Raw genomic sequence first — 18,603 nt, forward strand, 5'->3', positions numbered from 1 at the left:
TCTGCTTCAGACGGATACCATTCCCAAATATTACAATTATACATTTAGTGCACCTCTCAGTCTTAAAAGGTGGTCCCTCTAGAATGAAGCTGGGTTTAAACTGAAGTTTTTTAAGGACAGAGAAATTTAGCCTTCAGAGGTGTGTATGTGGTACCTTTCACAAACACTGTTCTATCCAAAAACTCTTGGAAATTCAAGGTTGCTGTGGAAATCTCACTTCTGAATTTCTGGACTTTAGACTTTTTAAGTTTGCTCTTCACTCCTGTCCTACCTTATTCTCAATTTACCAACACAACTGAAAATGTGTGTAGCTGTGAGTTTACTCTTGTCCCCTCTTCTCTACCTCCTGCTTTGTCTATGAAACATCATGCAAAATGGCATGATATAAATAAGTCAAAATCTGAAAGACATCAAAGTTGTTCGCTCACTGTATTTTCTTCTTTTCAAATAAAAAGCGCTACAGAGAATTTTTTAAAAAGTATAGTTTTACATCTCAATCTTCACTGTAGCAATACTACAGGGAGCAAAAAATGTCAACTACAGTTAGTAGTCTATTTCAAATTCTTGTTGTCCTTGTCCAGCAACTGTTCATTTAACCAGTGATGTGTAAAAGTTATAATAAAATTAAATGAAAACAGATAATGCATACAAGCATTACAAGAATAAAAATAACAAACCCCGTACAGACTCCAGTAAGGCAAAAGAACATGAAGGTTTATACCTACTGGTGAGAAACAGCAAGAAACAAACCCAAGAACCTTTATAATTCAATATAGCTTTTGGGTCCTTAGTAATTTTGTCACTATGGAAAAAGATTTTCACAACTGAAAGTTATTGTGCAACTGCTAAAGTTGACATTTCACATTTTGATTTTAAGTCTCCCACAGAACTCTATTTCCTCAGTTCCAGAAATGGGACGATCCAGACCCAAATTCAAACTATCAATATTTTGCTTCCTTTTTTACTTTAGCTTAAATTTTATGTGCCTTTTTGGTTATATGAGCTGTTCAGATACTGCATTAACACTTTTCAGACACTACTTTCATACAGGACTGCACATTCTTCCCCAGTGATAATTTTTTTCCCCATTAACACATTTTGGGAAGAACTTGAATGCTATTTTGAAATTTAACATCCTTCCAGTTTCATCTAACATACAATTTCACTAGCTGAATGATAATTTCTTATTTTCAAATGCCTAGATCTAACTTCATTTAACTTTACATTACTTCACCGTCATAAACCCCAGTTGATTATGCTGTTCTAATGCTTTGTGCTCTTTAAAATGCGAACACATTTGTATGCCACTATTACTTTTACTATTAGTTCTTTCCACAACAAAAGATTTGTAATGTGATTTTAACTCCTTGCCATGAAATTTTATGTAAGTGAAGTGTATTTTGCCATTTTCCCAAAGCTTTAGCTTGTCACAGACTAAAGTGTGTACATGTATTGTAGCTGTAAAGGTGATCCAAGATTATATTTTCATATATACATGCAAGAAAGCAGAGTTCAAATTAACTTCATTGCCTAACCCACAAATCCTTAAATTCCTAACAGATTTTTGCATACAGTGTTCAAAAATATCATACCCACCTGTCACAGATTCTGATCTGGAATGCTCTTCACTGTCTGAATCCTCCAACAGGTCATCACTAAAAGCACAACACAGCTCAATGAGATTTTAAAACATGACAACTGCAACACTTGCAATCATGGATTATACACTTTGCATTTACTCGGCCTCTATACATCAAAGATTGTACAAACTTTAATTCTCACAATGTTATGAGATACAATAGGTTTTATGCCTATTTTAAAAACAGAAACTGGGGCATGAGCAGGCTGACAAACTTGTCCAATGTCATGGGCCCCACTAGAATTAGAATTCAGGGTTCTCAATTCCTATTCTTATGCAATAACCAACAGATTACACTCCCTTCACAGTAACAGAAGTCATTCAATAACATTTAGGTAGCGAAGTGTTCATACTACCTCCCTATTAACGAAGTATTATGCTGTACCATGTCCAGAGGGCAAGACTGGGATGCTTTTATTATCTGAATTCTCTTAGAGATCTTTCCCAGTACTGATGGAGTGGCCTCTGAGGAGCCAGTCGTCCAAATATGGAAAGACTGCAATGCCCTACTGACGCAGGTGAGCCACTACCGCTGACAGGACCTTCATAAAGACCTTTGGAGCCATGGAGATTCCCAAAGAGAAGGACACTGTATTGGTAATGCTCTGAACCTATAACAGACCACAGAAGACTCTTGAGGGAGGGATGAACAATGACATGAAAGCAGGCATCTTGGAAGTCGAGGGCAATAAGCGTCCTCTGGTGCCTGTGGACGCTCGAGGTAAACAAACCGTCTCGGCCTGCCAGCAGCTTATCCTGATGGGCTGGGAGCCAAAGTTTGCCAACCCCTGAATTACAGGGTCGGCTTATGAATGAGTCATAAAAATTTGCCATTTTTACTTATCCATCTTGGGGAAAGGCGGGGGGGGGGGGGTCAGCTTATAAACCAAGTGGCTTATGATCGAGTATATATGGTAATTTCCTTCTTTGACAGGGTTAGTAGCCTAGTGGATTGGGGGAAAGCTGTAGACAGGATACCTTAAAATTAGTAAGGTTTTTGACAGTGCCAACATGACGTTCTCACAAGCAAACTAGAGGAATGTGGTCTAGATGAAATTACTATAAAGTGAATGTGTAACTGGTTTAAAGACCATACTCAAAAGAGTAGTTATCAATAGTTTGCTGTCAAACTGGGGGGAACATATCTAGTGGGGCCCCGCAGGGGACTGGTACATTCTCGGTATTTTCATTTACGATTTGGATAAAGGAGCGGAGAGTGCTTATAAAATTCGCAGATGACACCAAACTGGAAGGGGTTGTTAGCACTTTGGAAGACAGGATTAGAATACAAAAATGACAATCCTGACAAATTGGAGAACTGGTTTGAAATTAACAAGATGAAATTCAATAAAGACAAGTGAAAAGTATTATACTTAGGAAGGAAAAATCAAATGCACAACTACAAAATGGGGAGTAACTGGAGAGGCAGAAGCACTGAAGAAAAGAAACTGGGTGTTATAATGGATCACATGATTGACTTATATTTAATGTACTGCAGTTGCCAAAAAAGCTACTATCATTTTGGGGTACATTAACGGGAGTGCTGTATTTAAGACATAGGAGGTAACGGTCCTGCTCTACTCAGCACTGGTGAGACTTCAGATGGGAACCAATTCTGAGCACAACACTTCAGGAAAGTGGTGGATAAACAGGAGAGAGTCCAGAAGAGAGAAACAAAAATGATAAAAGGTTTAGAAAATCTGAACTCCAAGAAAAGGTTAAAAACTGGTCATGTTTAGTACTGAGGGTAAAAAAACCCTGAAGGGGGGGGGACCTGATAACAGTCATTCAATACGTTAAGGGCTGTTAAATTGTTCTCCATATCCACTTAATATAGGGCAAGTAGTGATGGGCATAATCTGCAGCAAGGGAGATTTAGGTTAGATAAGAGGAAAAACCTTGTAACTATAAGGATAATTAAGCACTAGAATAGGCTTCCAAAGGAGGTTCTCCATCATTGGAGGTTAAGAATAGGTTAGATAAATACCTGTCAAAGATGGTCTTGCTATACTTGGCCCTGTCTTAGCATAGGGGAATGGATTAGATGACCTCTTGAGGTCCCTTCCAGCCCTGCACTTCTACGATTCTTCAAGGCACCGGAGACAGCTGGAGTGCCCATTGCTACAGGGAAGAGACCTGTGGCAAGTCTGGCAGGGTTTGAACCCAAGGACTTAGGCAGAATGGGGAAAAGCCATAGACCACAAAAGTTGAGGAGTTAAATTCAGTGGGGGCCCCCTCCATGCACAAAATGAACTTAAAACAAAACAAAAAACAAAAACACACACACTAAATAGAGTAAATAAAGCTAAAAAGAAAGCAAGGTGGGAAAACAGATAGGAAGCAGTGGACACTGCAGTTGCTCCATGTCAAGCCTCAGGTAGTAGAGAAGGAACTTAAGCAGTGGCAGGTCTGTGCCTCGCTACTGCCCACACGTGGGAGCACACAGTGCTGCACTGGGCAGGCACAGACACTGTTTATAATCTGCTGTCAAGAGTGCACAGGCACACACTCATCCTACGTGGAACACCAATAGGGATGTATACTTGAAGATGAATTTCAGTTAAAAAGAAAAATAAATTTCTGCTTCCATGCAAACTGGCTATTGCTTTCTGGATCTCCTGAAGCTCAGTGAAAATGTTTAGAAAGGTGACAGAAAATTTCATCACATCACCCTTCAACACTCACTTCCCCAGGAGCTTTCCATCAATGATTGTTTTATGGGCACGAGAGAAAGAAAGTCTACATTAATTTATGATGCTTGGATATAGTGATAAGATCTCACAGACTACAGAGATGTATTCGTTATGAATATATGCAAGGTTTTTTTTGGCAACTGCCATCCTTTCCTTTGCTTGATAGCATCTCTTCAGTCTGCATCAAGTCATAGCTAACAAACAAATGCCTCAGGACAGGCCTTGCAAACATATATGATTCTATAAACACATATATTTAATAACCAAGATAAGTAGTAAGGAAAGAATTACAGTTCTTAGTACTTCCATAGTAATTTGTACTTTAAAAGCGCTGTACATACAACAGATTAATAAGACATGGAAAAAACAAGGTCTGGCAGCTCTTAAATAATTTTACTTGATTTCAAAGCATAATGATTAGAAACTACACTTTCCAAAAGCTTTAGAATACTTGCATTTAACTACTATCCCATATGATTAAAATGAAGATCTATTCTTGAAACTTAAGTTCCCCCACATCATTTCTAGCTTCGTGCATCACAATATTTCAAGCAAACTCTGATAATATCTCTCTTCTACCTGCAAGGTAAAAACTGCACACATTAAGACAGGTGAGGAAAGTATTTTAAAATATAACTGGGGTAAAATATAAGCTTTGAAAGAAAAACAATCATTCACCAGACGGGACTTCAGTGACATTTTTACATCACATAGTAGTACATAAGCATCACCACTCCACATTCCACTCCCATCTCCATGAATAAGCAAAATGATGAATCAATTACTTCTGCTTTCTAACTAAGTGTGAATAAGTTTAATGGCATTTCTAATCCATTATCCAAGATAGAAAATTTTAAAAAGATATTTTTAAATTTGGAAGGTTAGCATACCTGTCTCCTTCCAATTTTGGTATATCTGAGCAGCTAGAGGAATCTTCTAGCCATGCTAACGTTGGTCTCCTTGAGTCAACCCCTGAGCTCTGTTCTCCTGACAACACAAGCTGTTGAACAATTGCTGGATCATATGCATTGATCTCAAACTTTAAGTGAACCTAAACAAATAAAAATGTAGAGGTGTACATTGATTTAAATCTGACAAAACAATTATTACTACTGAATTCTTAAATAAGATGTACCTTCATAAGTTTGGAAACATCCCATATGCAGATCTTTCCTCGTTTTGTTGCTGCAGCTAGAAAGTGAGGGCAACTTCCCGATCCAAAGCAGGCTATCCTGTCAGTGCCATCTGTGCAGGGAAACTGTGCTGGACTTGTTGCGAGTGTGACTGAGAGAGGTACATTCTGTGTGTGCTCACCTTTGACAAATGGGCAGTTTGGGGAATGTCTCTCATGTTCAGACCTTTGTGCATTAAAAAAATAAAATATCAAAACACTGGCTTCTCATAGCAGCAAGTTTGCATTAGAATACCAACTACTAACTATTAAGATCAATTTCCATGTTTGTGAAGACACTATATACATAATGCACAAGTAATATCTCAACCTGTAAGAGTTGAATCATACAAGAAGGAAATTGTTTTAACCAGAGCATAAGAATACTGTTATTGATCCTTAGTTTGTGGTTATTTCTCAATAACCATATTGTATGAAATGCTTAAAGGAATTCCGCGTATCAAACTGCAGGGGGATTTGCATACACCATTAGGAGAAATAACCATGAAGTTATCATGACAACTGCTGGGCTCTGACTGGATACTAATGTCAAAAGAGCAAGCAGTAAGATGCTATAACAAGAGAGAAAATTTAACTCAAGAGTACATACAGTATCATTGCTTGTAATACCAGATTTCATCTTTATGTAGCTTTAGTAAGTTAAGTACTGTGTTCAGTTCTACATTTCTCTCTACAGAAAGGGACACTGAGAAGTGTAGAGTCTTAACCAATAAAAATAAAAAAAAGCTAGTAAGACAAGTGTGAAAGATTTCTGAATTAAATTTGTGCAGTAGGTGGAGACACTGAAAAGAATCATAATTCTTTACTAACACCTGACGGATAGTACCAAAGAAGAGAAAATCATCAAGTGTAGTAAAAGGGGCAAAGAATAAGTAAAGGGCTAAAAATAAAAAAAATAAAAAAATATCAAGATAGCCAGAATGTAATTTAGGGAATGTGACAATTTAAGACACGTATTTAAGACAAAGTTAGATCAGGCACCTAGAAACAGGTAAAGAAATGCACTCATGCATACATTTAACAAGTCATTTGAAAACTAGTGATCCCTTTATTTAAAGGCGGTAAGATCCAAATATTCAAACCCGTTTGCCTTATCACAATTTATATCAGTAACCATCAACTGTCACACCTGACACAGAATCCTGAAATCAAGTATTTACAGCTGAAGAAATTTTAGGTAAACCTAGAGTGTCAGAAGAAAGACCATTACATTTTAAAGGTATTCCAAATGAAAGAGAAAAACCAAGAGCTTTCACCAAGCACAGTTTCATTCTTTTCCTGTATTATAGGTAGTGCAATAAAGTGTTACTTAAAATGGCAGGACAGTTTGCATTTAAAACTGGTATTTTTTGGAAATCCATTGCTTCAAAACTTTCTAAATACAAATGCATAAGAAGAACTCAGGCAAGGTATGTCTACCACAGTGCTCCACTTAATTTTTTTTATCTAATATATTTTCATATCATACAGAAAGCAAAATAAGTCTCACATTCCACACTTAGACTCACCAAGGTTCATCTGTAGGCTCCCAGCACACCAAACACACACTGCAGGTAAAACACATGGCTCGGTCATCTCCTGATGAAGCAGGCTATAAAAAGATGAGAGGGAAGTAGTTTTGCATCAATGTCAACATATCAGTTTGAAAAGAAACAATTTAACCAGTTATTTGATTCTTTTTGTATATACTGTAAACTTTATTTCTGACAGGAAGATTTAAGCATTACATCCATATGCTGCACAAAAGTTTAGATAGCAAGAGGCAGTATTTTAAATTGAAAAAGTACAACACTACGCTACTATGTAAAAGAGACTGAGCACTGCAAAACTTCTCTGCCCAAGCCATTGGAGATAAAGGAATATCAGAGATGATGCTAGGTCTCAAACAAGAAAGAAGAGTAATTACTTTAAGTAATTTTTGTTGAAAAAAGTCACACAGCTATATGATACAAGACAGCTGATAAATAATGCTGAGATTTTGTTAACATATCTGCAAATTTTTTTAAAATAAAAGACTGGGGAATGTTAAACTATCTGCTTAATCTGTTAGAATGCAAATATTCCATTCCGTGTCTCATACAAAAACTTAATCTCCTTACTTAGCATTTTTCCCTTTGTTCCCCAAGTCATTAAAGTACAGTATATCTAGGAAACATTTAAATACAACTCCATGATATTTCTCATGATGCTGCACTTGTTCTTATGGACACTTGGTTGAAAATTGCTAGCAAGCATGTACGGTCTAACAGTAAAGAGTTTTTTTTAGGCTGCCTTGCAAAAAAAGACTTACCTTTTAAGTGCATTTAACAGGCTTAGTAGTTGGCAAATAATGCTTATTTCAATGGATGTAAGCTAGCCTTACAATAAACTAAAAGATCTACTGTACCACATATGGATTTACATAGTGAAGACTATCTGTAAGAAAGTGCTAGAAACTTAACGGAGTTAATGAAAAGCATGGGGAAACAACATAAAAAAAAAGTGATTATATTTAACCAATTATTCAACTAGCCCTAGATGTGTTTTGAACCTACACCACATTAAGGAAAATTTAAAACGTTAGTCCCATTAAATCAGTGTAATTTAGTGAACAAGGAATTCAGATCACAAACTTTTTGCTTTTTCTGCCTTATGTAAGCTCTCTTCATAAAGGAGAAAGCTTTCAGTTACACAGAAATTGTTCAGTAATCTAGTGATGTGAAAAGAAATTAATGTAATATACATGACTAACAGAACTTGAGTAATTATTTTTTGCCAGAAATATAGATTTAAAAGAGTGCTACATATATGGGAACTCAGATCATTATCCTCCTCTGACCATAGTCAAAAAAGAACTGGACTTTGGACTGAAATGCACTGAAAGCACGAGACACCTCCTAGCTAGAAAGTGCTCAATTACTTCAAAATTATTGAGCTAAGAGTTTCTGCCTGATCGTGTGCTAGGAACCGATCCAAGCATAGGAACCCATTGAGAAGTTTATCTTTGAAGAGCATTCATACCTTTCCTCTGCATCTCTTTTAGTATAAAATATGGCAATAATGTATTTATATCCAAAACGCATCATCTTTTTACCTGATGATAGAACCCAGCTTGAGCCATGGGATCTGGCTGCGCCCACCTATACCCTACATGAGGCCATGAGGTGAATGTCTCTCGTCTGTTAGCCTCACTATACATCAAGGACCTATAAAAGAGAGATTTTATGTTATCCAAAGTGTCATTTAGAACAATATTAAATGACTACAGGCTGTACAAACATCTAAGAAAGCAAATGCCATCAGTAAACAGATAAAATTAAAATCAAACTAAATTAGCCCTTTTTTCAACTATCAGGAAAACTATGGGAAAGGATGATTTATCAACACTTGGATTTCAGAATATTTCTTCAAACAAATTAAATATGAGGCAATACATACGTGATCAAATTTCAAATGCAGGAATAAAGTTTGAATGTACTGTAATCCACTATGCACTCTTCAGCCAGATGGAAAAGAATAAGCATTAAACACTACCAAAATTATTCTCCCTGTCTGATATTCAAAACCTAGCTAACCCCTAAAAATGAGGCATACAACTATCTGAAAATCCCACTGAATAATCTTTGCTACCAAAACCAGCCCAGGATGCCAGGGATGGAGATACATACTTTGCAGTATCCAAAAGGTCATTATTTTAGCTCAAACTTAACTGAAGTTATGCCAAGTCCATGTAAGACAATATGCTACATCATAAATACATTGTATGCTACAAATACTAAAACAAAACTAAAAATTCTCAATTATGCAGCTGAGGTTACATAAACCTTTATTCATGCTAAAGTAATGAAGTCTGTATCTTTTCTAGTTTCCACCACTGTTTATCTTTTCAGTATGTTCCACATATCGGTCTTAGAGGATTGAGTACTGTATAATACAGTGGTCCTAAATTTTTTGGACCACTCACTAAGTGACCCAATATCATCCCATAGTGCATCCCAGACACCTTTGCAGGTAAAAAGAATTGTACTATGGTGGGAGCTGGTGCTGTTGAATGGAGGACTGCCCCCACCTCATCACCTCTCATTCTTTAGAGTTTCAGATGAGAAAACACAGCACTCCTGAACAAAGTTTCAGCTCCCCACTGCCTCTCCCCTGACAGAGTCTATTCTGCTGCCAGAGCCTTTCACTGCAGCAGGGAAAGGCACTGGCAGTGGGACACTATACTGCTAACAATAGCAGTGCAGATGTGGGAGGCACTGCCTGGGCACGTAGTGAGCCTGTGTAAGGTATATTTCCTGGGGGTTCAGGCATGTAGGGCAATCTACTCTACTCACCTAAGCAGTGCCTCACTGTCTACACTGCTATTTATACCCATGCTAAATAGGTGTGCAGTGTCGGTACTGCAAATGTAGATGTACCCTTTTGCTTAACATGCTTGAAACAAGAAATTATGAAACTGGGAATTCAAGATGGTTTTATTCCCATCTCCAAAATCAGTCCAAGGAGTTTTCTGCTGCCAAGTGAAGACACTATAAATAGCTCTTTATTTGTGAAACTGTAGTATAAAAACAGTGTTGCGGTACTGTTGTGCATAAGAATTAAGTTTGGTGGTCTATACTAGGTATATGAGCGAATGTATGTGCTATGATGTCTACCACAACAGACGTAAACAACTCTCATAACACTCTGACAGCCACTACATCAATTTGTAGTCATATCAACTCAAGCTGTGAACTTGGGAAATTCAACAATATAAGCAGGACCTGGAGAAGTTAAACCTTGCAGAGAAGATTAAGGAAAAATATAGATGCTGAAGGAAGTGGTTTTGACACTTCACTCCAAATAAATATCAATACAGAAACATGACAAAAGTTATTATGCAACGGCCTAAAAAAATACAACTATGGCAACCTAACTGGCAAGCAGGTATCAGTTATTATCTTAACCCTAATGAGGCATTGCTGGAATCAGGAAAAGATCAAGCGATAGCCAGGCAAATGCAGTTTTCTCCATTTGCTGCTGAAAAGGAAGTGCTGGGAAGGCTTGAAAGGAAGCATTTATACTCTGCAGGGGATGGCACACAAATTTAAGAGCTAGGGGAATTCAACCAGTATTCCACTAAGGAAGTAAAACCCAGTAGAGATAAATCCACAGAGATAGTATCTTTGGAGAAGCAGTAGTTTTATTTAATAATGCCAAAATTTGTAAAAAATCATTTACACTAAACCTTTACACATTAACCAGTTTCTACATTCCCCATTTTCTTTTCTCGCAGATGGATAAATCCAATTTCTCCTCATTGAAGAAATCAGAATCTACTTTGATCCAGACAAAAGGTAAAATTCACCATTAACATTTTTTTAATATACCTGTCCACAGATCGACCAGGTCCCACGCCAAGTTCTGGTCGCGCACTGGGTAAGAGGTAAGATAACCTATCCATCACAGAGGAGGCTACAGGTAAGGCAGCAATATTTTGATTTATCTTCTTAAGTTCATTTACAATGGCACTGGCGACAGACTTCAATACATGATGAGGAAGATGGAACGTAACTGTTGCCCACTGAATTAAGAAAAAATGTCCAATTTGATATTCAGAAAGTTATCACAAGAAATTACAATACAAATGTTTCACCTGGAAATCAAACAAGAATCAAGAAATACTAATGCCTAGTCTTGTGTTTAATAAGTGTGTCATTGATGCTAGCATCAGAATGCTAATACAACACAAAAACTCAAAAATATTTGTTCAATTTTTTAAAACTGCAGCTCATGAAAAATGAGTGCATTTATTAGTTTGTATCAGAGGGGTAGCCGTGTTAGTCTGGATCTGTAAAAGCAGCAAAGAGTCCTGTGGCACCTTATAGACTAATAGACGTATTGGAGCATGAGCTTTCATGGGTGAATACTCATGCTCCAATACGTCTGTTAGTCTATAAGGTGCCACAGGACTCTTTGCTGCTTTTATTAGTTTGTAATCTCATTTGATTATACCACTCAATACTGCACATGACAGCCAAACTCAGCAATGTGAGCTCTACAAATGCCTCAATTAAGATTTTTTTTGGTGAATTATAATAAAAAATAGTTGAGTCATTTGAGTTATAAAAGCAGGAAAAACATGAGAGACCTTAAAACTTAATATGCTTTTTTATATCCCAATTTAGTTCTCAGTCAGAAGTGTCTTTAATGTCTGAAGAAATGTATTTTAAAAATAAAAGTCCTGAAGTCATACAGTTGCTCTGTAGAGTTTTAGTGGGGATTTTTAAACCACCACTTGTTTGCAAGTCTTTGGAGGTCAAGTTTGATGCCTACTCAGAAAATAGTTTAGAAATAGAGATCTGATATTTAACTTTTAAAGAAAAAAGTTTATAAAACATTTAAAGAGGCAGATCATCCTTTATTCAAATCTTCAGCTTTCAGTACAGTATTACGTTTTGTAGAGAAATCAGGAAGTTTGTTAGAGGACTAAACGTGTCCACTTTTAAGTGTAAATTGGTATGCCTACTGCTAAAGTAATTGCAAAACAATATGGTTTCTGGTATGATACAGAATATAGAATTTCAGCAAAGGTAACTAACAGGTACACTAAATTTCCATAAATTCAAAGATTACTCAAAATGCATCAATTTTAGGAGAATCCAACAGTTCCTTTGGACACTTCACTTTTAAATGTACTCTTGTGCTACTTTACCTAGTTGCTGTGTGCTCCACATACTTGCAATCAAGTGCAAATTAACCAATCAGGGTCTTTTTACTATGTTATTAAACAACAAGTAACTTATCAACTTGCACTGAAGTATTAACTTATTTTCTGAGAGGATGGATTTTATACACACTCACAATATTTACCCTGTCATACTGTTTTAATATGAATATATAGTACTATAGCCAGCTATTACTGTGGCTCTTTTGGGTAATGTTGATTGCTAATTTGGCTCCTCAACCACTGAGGTCTGAGTATCACTGCAATAGAGCATTTCATACTGAAGCAATAGCCCAACCAGTCAATCCCTGAGACTATCATGTTAATGGCCACAAATCCCCTGGATTAAGACTGAAACACTACAGACCAGCCCCTTGTCGAAACAACTTGGGCAAAAGCATTTAAATTACATTTTAAAAGTTGAAAAGAAGTGTTGCATCGCTTTACCCATTCTGTTATCTGTATGTTCTGTATTTTGACTGTAAACTTTGGGGTCTTTCTTACTGCTTGTAAAGAGCCTAACCTATGGATACTACATAAATATTTATTTTATGTTGATGTGAAGAGTTAGGCAAAGATTTTAAAATTGGTTAACTGCTTTCAATTACATTTTGTTGTTGTTGCTGAGGAATTGGAAAGCTTTTTTCTTTTAGGCCAAATCCTGTTACACTGTAGACAAGGAAGTTTACAATTCAAACTCATGTCTCAGAGGAACAGAAAGAATGAATTTTATACTTGTTAGGCAAGGAAAGCCATTCTAGGAAGACTAGTGAAGCTGCTCAGACCAACTGTACTATTAGATTAGAATAGACTTACAGTAACTCCTCACTTAACGTTGTAGTTATGTTCCTGAAAAATGCTACTTTAAGTGAAATGATGTTAAGCGAATCCAATTTCCCCATAAGAATTAATGTATAGCTATTCAAAAGTGACCTACAAACGCCCTTAAAACATACAATGGAAATGAAGTGTCAATTTTTTTTTTAAAGGAAATGTTAGAGAATTTTGGAGACACTTTCTTCACCTTTGCAACTTTATGGTTTGCTGCTGTCTCATGTGAGGTATTTTTTAAGCCATCTTTCAGTTGTGTGATGAACAAGTCATATCCCTCTGTGCTGGAGACATCTACCTTCTCTATGCAAGCACATAACAGTTGCTGAGCCTAAAAACATGTGGAAAGAAACAAAATTAATGTCTGGATACAGAAGCTACTATCCTGGAAAATTTAAGACTTGATGGATTCAGTAGCTAGATCAAGATATCAGAGACAAGAAATGTATTTTATTTGCGAAGCACATTGCACAGTTCCTACAGTATGCTAACAGGCCATCTTCTGAGGAAGCTGTTTTGTCAGATCTTTCATAGTTTGGAATTGGGAAAAACAAAAATACTTCCCAATGCCATGTGCTAGCTTGCAGGCTGGTAGGTAGCTGAAAATGATCATTTAAAAGGAGCACTAGTTCCCAATGGCACCCACCGTGCCACCCACCTGGGGTGATTCCTGGGTTGCTGCCTACCAACCATTATTATGTACGTTGTTTTCACTCCCCAAAGAGCAGCAGACAACGGAAGCAAACCAATAAGAGTCTCCCAAGCGAAGGCTGCTCCTCAGAGGAAGAGCAAACTAAAATCCTCATGGCTCCTCACACTTCCCCAGTCTCTTCAGAAGATGAAAATTTATCAGTATATCGTGTGATGAGTTTAGAGAAAGAATATTTGGGAGAAAGGAAAGAGCAGAAAGCCTCACAACGTTGTCACATGCCAATAAATCACATGCAGTCTATTAGAGATGGGTACAAGATACAGAACCTGATTTGTAGACGCATCATACCAAAAGTTAATAAATGTAGAGTGCGAGACTGGTGAAAACCTAGGACAACAGGGGAATACGGGGCCAGGCATGGATGAAGGGACTCTTCCACCTGATCCCATGCTCTCTTCGGAACACCTGTTTTAAAATTTCCTGGGGCTCTCTGGGGATGGTGTTACCACCTCTAATAATGAAAGGTAACTATACCAGACTGTTCTTGCATTAAAATAGCATTCCCTGCTTTTTTCTTGGCAATAAGGCCCTAGACTCCCTGAAGCTGTTCCTGCTGATCTCCAATTCCTTCCCAAACAGTAGTCTTTAAAGAGAAGAGTCCAGACCTTGGAAAAGTGTCCACTACCCACTGTTTTAGGTACAGGGATCTTCTTGCTGAAACTGACACGGCCATGGAACTGAATACTGTTTGTATCACATCATAAGTGACATAGCAAACGAGAGCAGAACCCAGGAAAGGAAGTGTGTTGGGCTAGTTAGAGTCCTCATATGTGGCCTTGACACCCACCAAGCTTTTGTAGTCACCCAGAAGGCATAAGCTGCATATAATTGGCAATGGTAGCAGTAAGCCTGAGGACTTGGAAAGCTCTTTTCAGAGCTAACTATCAGCATGGGCCTTTTCCTGAGTAAGAATTGCGGTCTCATGTTAACACGTTATCTATCAGGTGCTAACATATTTTGCTAGAGTCTAGCTTTCCTCAACCAGCTTAGCTTATGTTAGAAGTACACTGCACTGTCTACAATGGACTCTTAAAATATGTTAGCTAACGTGCTAACATCACACCTTAATTCCGAGTCTAGACAAGACCCCAGGAATCATCCTTCCATCGCGAGCTAGATGGGCAAGCTTCCTTCAAGTGGTATTCAATGACCAGGTGGTGTTTTCAATCACCTCTAAGGTAGGGGAATTTAGTTGATTAGCGGAGGCAACATGTTAGCCATTCATCCCTCTTTCCTTGTTCTTGAAAGCCTAGAAGGCACATGATCTAAGGGCTCCATAGTCTGGGCAGTGGTTTCTGGAATGGGTAGCAGGAGCTGCTGCTTGGTTGACTACAACAGAGCAGGAAATGGATCCCTATCTCTAGTGATTGCGGGACAGGTTTCTCTTCTGAAATGCCTCAGCTGGATAGCAGGAGCAAGACTATGTGCCCTTTTTGTTCCCAGATTTTAGGTTGGACTATCCCTCATCAAGTTTTGGTGGAGGGTAATTACTGCTTTATGGTGATTTACATTAAAATATTATCCCATTAGGCATGCAATCCTTTAATATTAAATTAACAACTCAGTACAGTTTCATTATCTCTAGTATAGAGTCATTACATACTAACAATTTAGAACTTACCTCTGTAACTGGCAATTCAAGTTGAACCACATCATCTTGCTTTGAAACAGGTGTTTGCAGAGCTGTGTCTAGCAGCAAGATGCCATTGAGGTCTTTCCTACATCCGACTGCATAATCATCCACAAAGATAACTTTATCCACAGCAGAAATATATTGACATTTCACCCGTCCACCTGGTTTAGCTGCATGGGAAAATACAGAAGAAAATGCTATTAAATGAAGTAGAACTATTTATCACAATCCAGTAAAATGTGTTTTGGGACATGAGATAAAAATTAGCTAAAGAATCAGTAAGTTAACGTTGAAGGGACAGTCTAGGACTAGTTTTTTAATAGCTATATAATCAGATATCTTGAAGGCTATTGTGCCCTCTGGCAAAAGTCACACTAAGATTAATGACACTGTTCATGTATTCTTGCCAAACAATTATCTATGACCATTTTAAGAGCTATAGTGAAAGCAGTCAATCAAGTCCTACTTTCAGTAAGAGTCTTAGTTTAGTTTATGCACATACGTGGCAAACGAACAGTTTGCATTCATTCCTTTAAGATGATGAGTACTTCTTCTTGACTGCAGGTCAAGTTAATGGTAGGAATTAAGCTGTACAGTGAAGAGATAGATCAAGCTAAAAACTCAATAGCTGATCAGTACTCTGGAGATGGGTGAAGCCTCTCCATGGCCAGAGGGGACCACCAGATCACTAGTCAGTCAATATATATATATCACACCAACAAAACCCAGCACCTGTACACCAAACCAAATAACCAAAATATTACAGCACACAGGAGACTACATTATGATGTTCCACAGGCACAGAATAGGTGCACCAATACCTGAGGCCCCTGCAATGGCAGGGAATTGAGATACACCCAGATAATCCTGACAAGTGACCTACACTCCATGCTGCAGAGAAAGGTGGAAAAAAAACCCAGTCACTGCCAACCTGACTTGGGGGAAGTTTCCTTCCTGACCCCACATATGATGATCAGTTAGATTCCGAGCAAGAACCAGACAGCTAAGCACATGAGAGAGAATGCTCCATACCACCTCAGAGACGCAGCCCTCAATGTCCCATCTCCAGCTTTAGCCATCCCTGATGCTTTAGAGGAATGAGACAAAATACACAGTTGGGGGGGGGGGGTCCCTTCCTGACCCCCTCCTTTCCATCTAGAAGGAAAGGCAAGGGACTAAAGCAAATCTAATTAGTCCCAGTTAGACTAGATACCATAATCCAGGCCTGCACAACATGCAGCCCGTGGGGGCTCACTGTGCGGCCCGCAGGCAAGTGGCGGGGGGAGCTGCCGGCTTCACCCCCTGCCCGGGGGCAGAGCCGAGCTCACAGCCCCGCCCGCACGTACCGCGCTCCGGCCGGTGAGAAGCGCGGCTGCCAGGTTTGCCCCCTACCGGGGGGAGAGGAGGAGGCCCAACCTCACAGCCCCACGCGTGTGCAGCGCACTCCGACCGGCGAGAAGCGTGGCTGCGGGGTTCGCCCCCTGCCAGGGGGAGGGGGAGAGGGAGGCCGACCTCACAGCCCCACGCGTGCACGCCGCGCTCCTGCCGGCCAGTCAGAAGCACGGCTGCAAGGTTCGCCCGCTGCCGGGGAGGGGCGGGGGGGAGAGCAGCAACTTCACAGCCCTGGCCGGTGAGAAGCACGGCTGCCGGCTTCGTCCCCTGCCTGGGGGGGGGCCAACCTCACAGCCCTGCACGCGCGTGCCGCGCTCCGACCGCCCGAACGGCCAGAAGCGCGCACATGCGTGCACGTGTCTCCGTCTCCCGCTCCCCCCGCCTGGCGTACAGCGGGTGCGTCACTTCCGGGGCCTGCTGAGGTGGGAAGCGCTGGGCACGAGGCAGAGCTGGTAAGTGCGAGCGAGGGGAGGGGCGCTCAGCCTGGGCTCGAGCCGCAGCTGGGGGGGACTGGGCCGAGACACCCCCCCCAAACCCCCTCTTCGGTTGGGGGTGGGGTGGCTACTGCGCTGGTTGCTCCCAGGGCGGCCTCCGTAGTGATGGGGGCGGGGTGGGGTTGAACTGTCTGTGGGCAGCCGGGAAAACCTGGGGGGGAGGAGGGAGACAGTGTGTGTGTGTGTGTGTGTGTGTGTGTGCGTGCAGGGTCGGCTTTAGGCCAATTCAACTGAGTCCCCTGAATCGGGCCCCACGCCCGAGCCCCGGTACAGTGTACCGGGGTGGCCCGGCTTCCCCAGGGGGCAATTTAAAGGGCCTGGGGCTTTGGCGCCCCAGGCCCTTTAAATAGCTCCCAGAGCCCTGGGATAGCGGGGGCTCGGGGGCTATTTAAAGGGCTGGGGCTCCAGCTGCCTCTACTGCACCCCCTGCCCACACCACCCCGCACCCCCTGCCCTGCCCGCAGCCAGCCAGCCCCACACATGCCCCAGCCCTGCACCCCCTGCCCTGTCTCCAGCCAGCCCCACACCCCCTGCTCCACCCCCTGCCCTGCCTTCAGCCCCGCACCCCCTGCCCTCACCAACCCGTCTCCAGCCAGCCCCGCACCGCCTGCCCTGCCTGCAGCCAGCTCTGCACCCCCTGCCCTGTCTCCAGCCAACCCCTGCCGCACCCCCTGCAGCCCTGCCCGAAGCCAGCCAACCCCACACACACCCCTGCCCATCCCAGCCCCGTACCCCCTGCCCTGTCTCCAGCAAACCCCTGCCGCACCCCCCTGCCTGAAGCCAGCCAGTCCCACACTCCTCTGTCTCCAGCCCTGCCAACCCCTGCTGCACCCCCTTGCGGCCCTGCCTGAAGCCAGCCAGCCCGCCCCATACCCCCCTGTCTCCAGCCAGCCCCTGCCCTGCCTCCAGCCAGCCCCATGTCCACTGGTGCCCTGCAGTTCCCAGGGCAGTAACCCTGCACACCTGCTTCAATGAGGGGGGCAGGGAGCAGCTAGGACCCACACATGTGCACACCACTAGGGTGACCAGACAGCAAGTGTGAAAAACCAGAACGGGGTGGAGGGGTAATAGGAGCCTATATAAGAAAAAGACCCAAAAATTGGGACTGTCCCTATAAAATCGGGACATCTGGTCACCCTAGGACACCCCAGGGAGTGGCAGGGACCCACACATGTGAAATGGAGCTCATTAATAACCGATCAACAGCATATATAACACAATGTACATAATATACAATTTTATTATTTATATAGTCATGGAAAGTAAATAATACATGGAAGAAATGAAAGGCTTTTTTTTTTTTTTTTTTTTTTTTTTTTTTTTTTTTTTTTT

General features: G+C 40.8%; 1 protein-coding gene across 1 annotated transcript in view; it reads right to left on the reverse strand.

The window, feature by feature from the left end:
- Nucleotides 1-18,603, reverse strand: part of BIRC6 (baculoviral IAP repeat containing 6) — a 330,062-nt gene that overhangs the window by 293,417 nt on the left and 18,042 nt on the right. Inside the window, 8 exon segments of the mRNA XM_024194786.2 lie at nucleotides 1,597-1,655; nucleotides 5,223-5,383; nucleotides 5,468-5,690; nucleotides 7,033-7,115; nucleotides 8,598-8,709; nucleotides 10,873-11,066; nucleotides 13,234-13,371; nucleotides 15,374-15,555. Coding sequence (XP_024050554.2) covers nucleotides 1,597-1,655; nucleotides 5,223-5,383; nucleotides 5,468-5,690; nucleotides 7,033-7,115; nucleotides 8,598-8,709; nucleotides 10,873-11,066; nucleotides 13,234-13,371; nucleotides 15,374-15,555 — 1,152 coding nt within the window.

This window comes from Terrapene carolina, unplaced genomic scaffold (assembly GCF_002925995.2).
Source record: "Terrapene carolina triunguis isolate 2854851 unplaced genomic scaffold, T_m_triunguis-2.0 Scaffold85, whole genome shotgun sequence".
In the NCBI taxonomy this organism is placed as follows: Eukaryota; Metazoa; Chordata; order Testudines; family Emydidae; genus Terrapene; species Terrapene triunguis.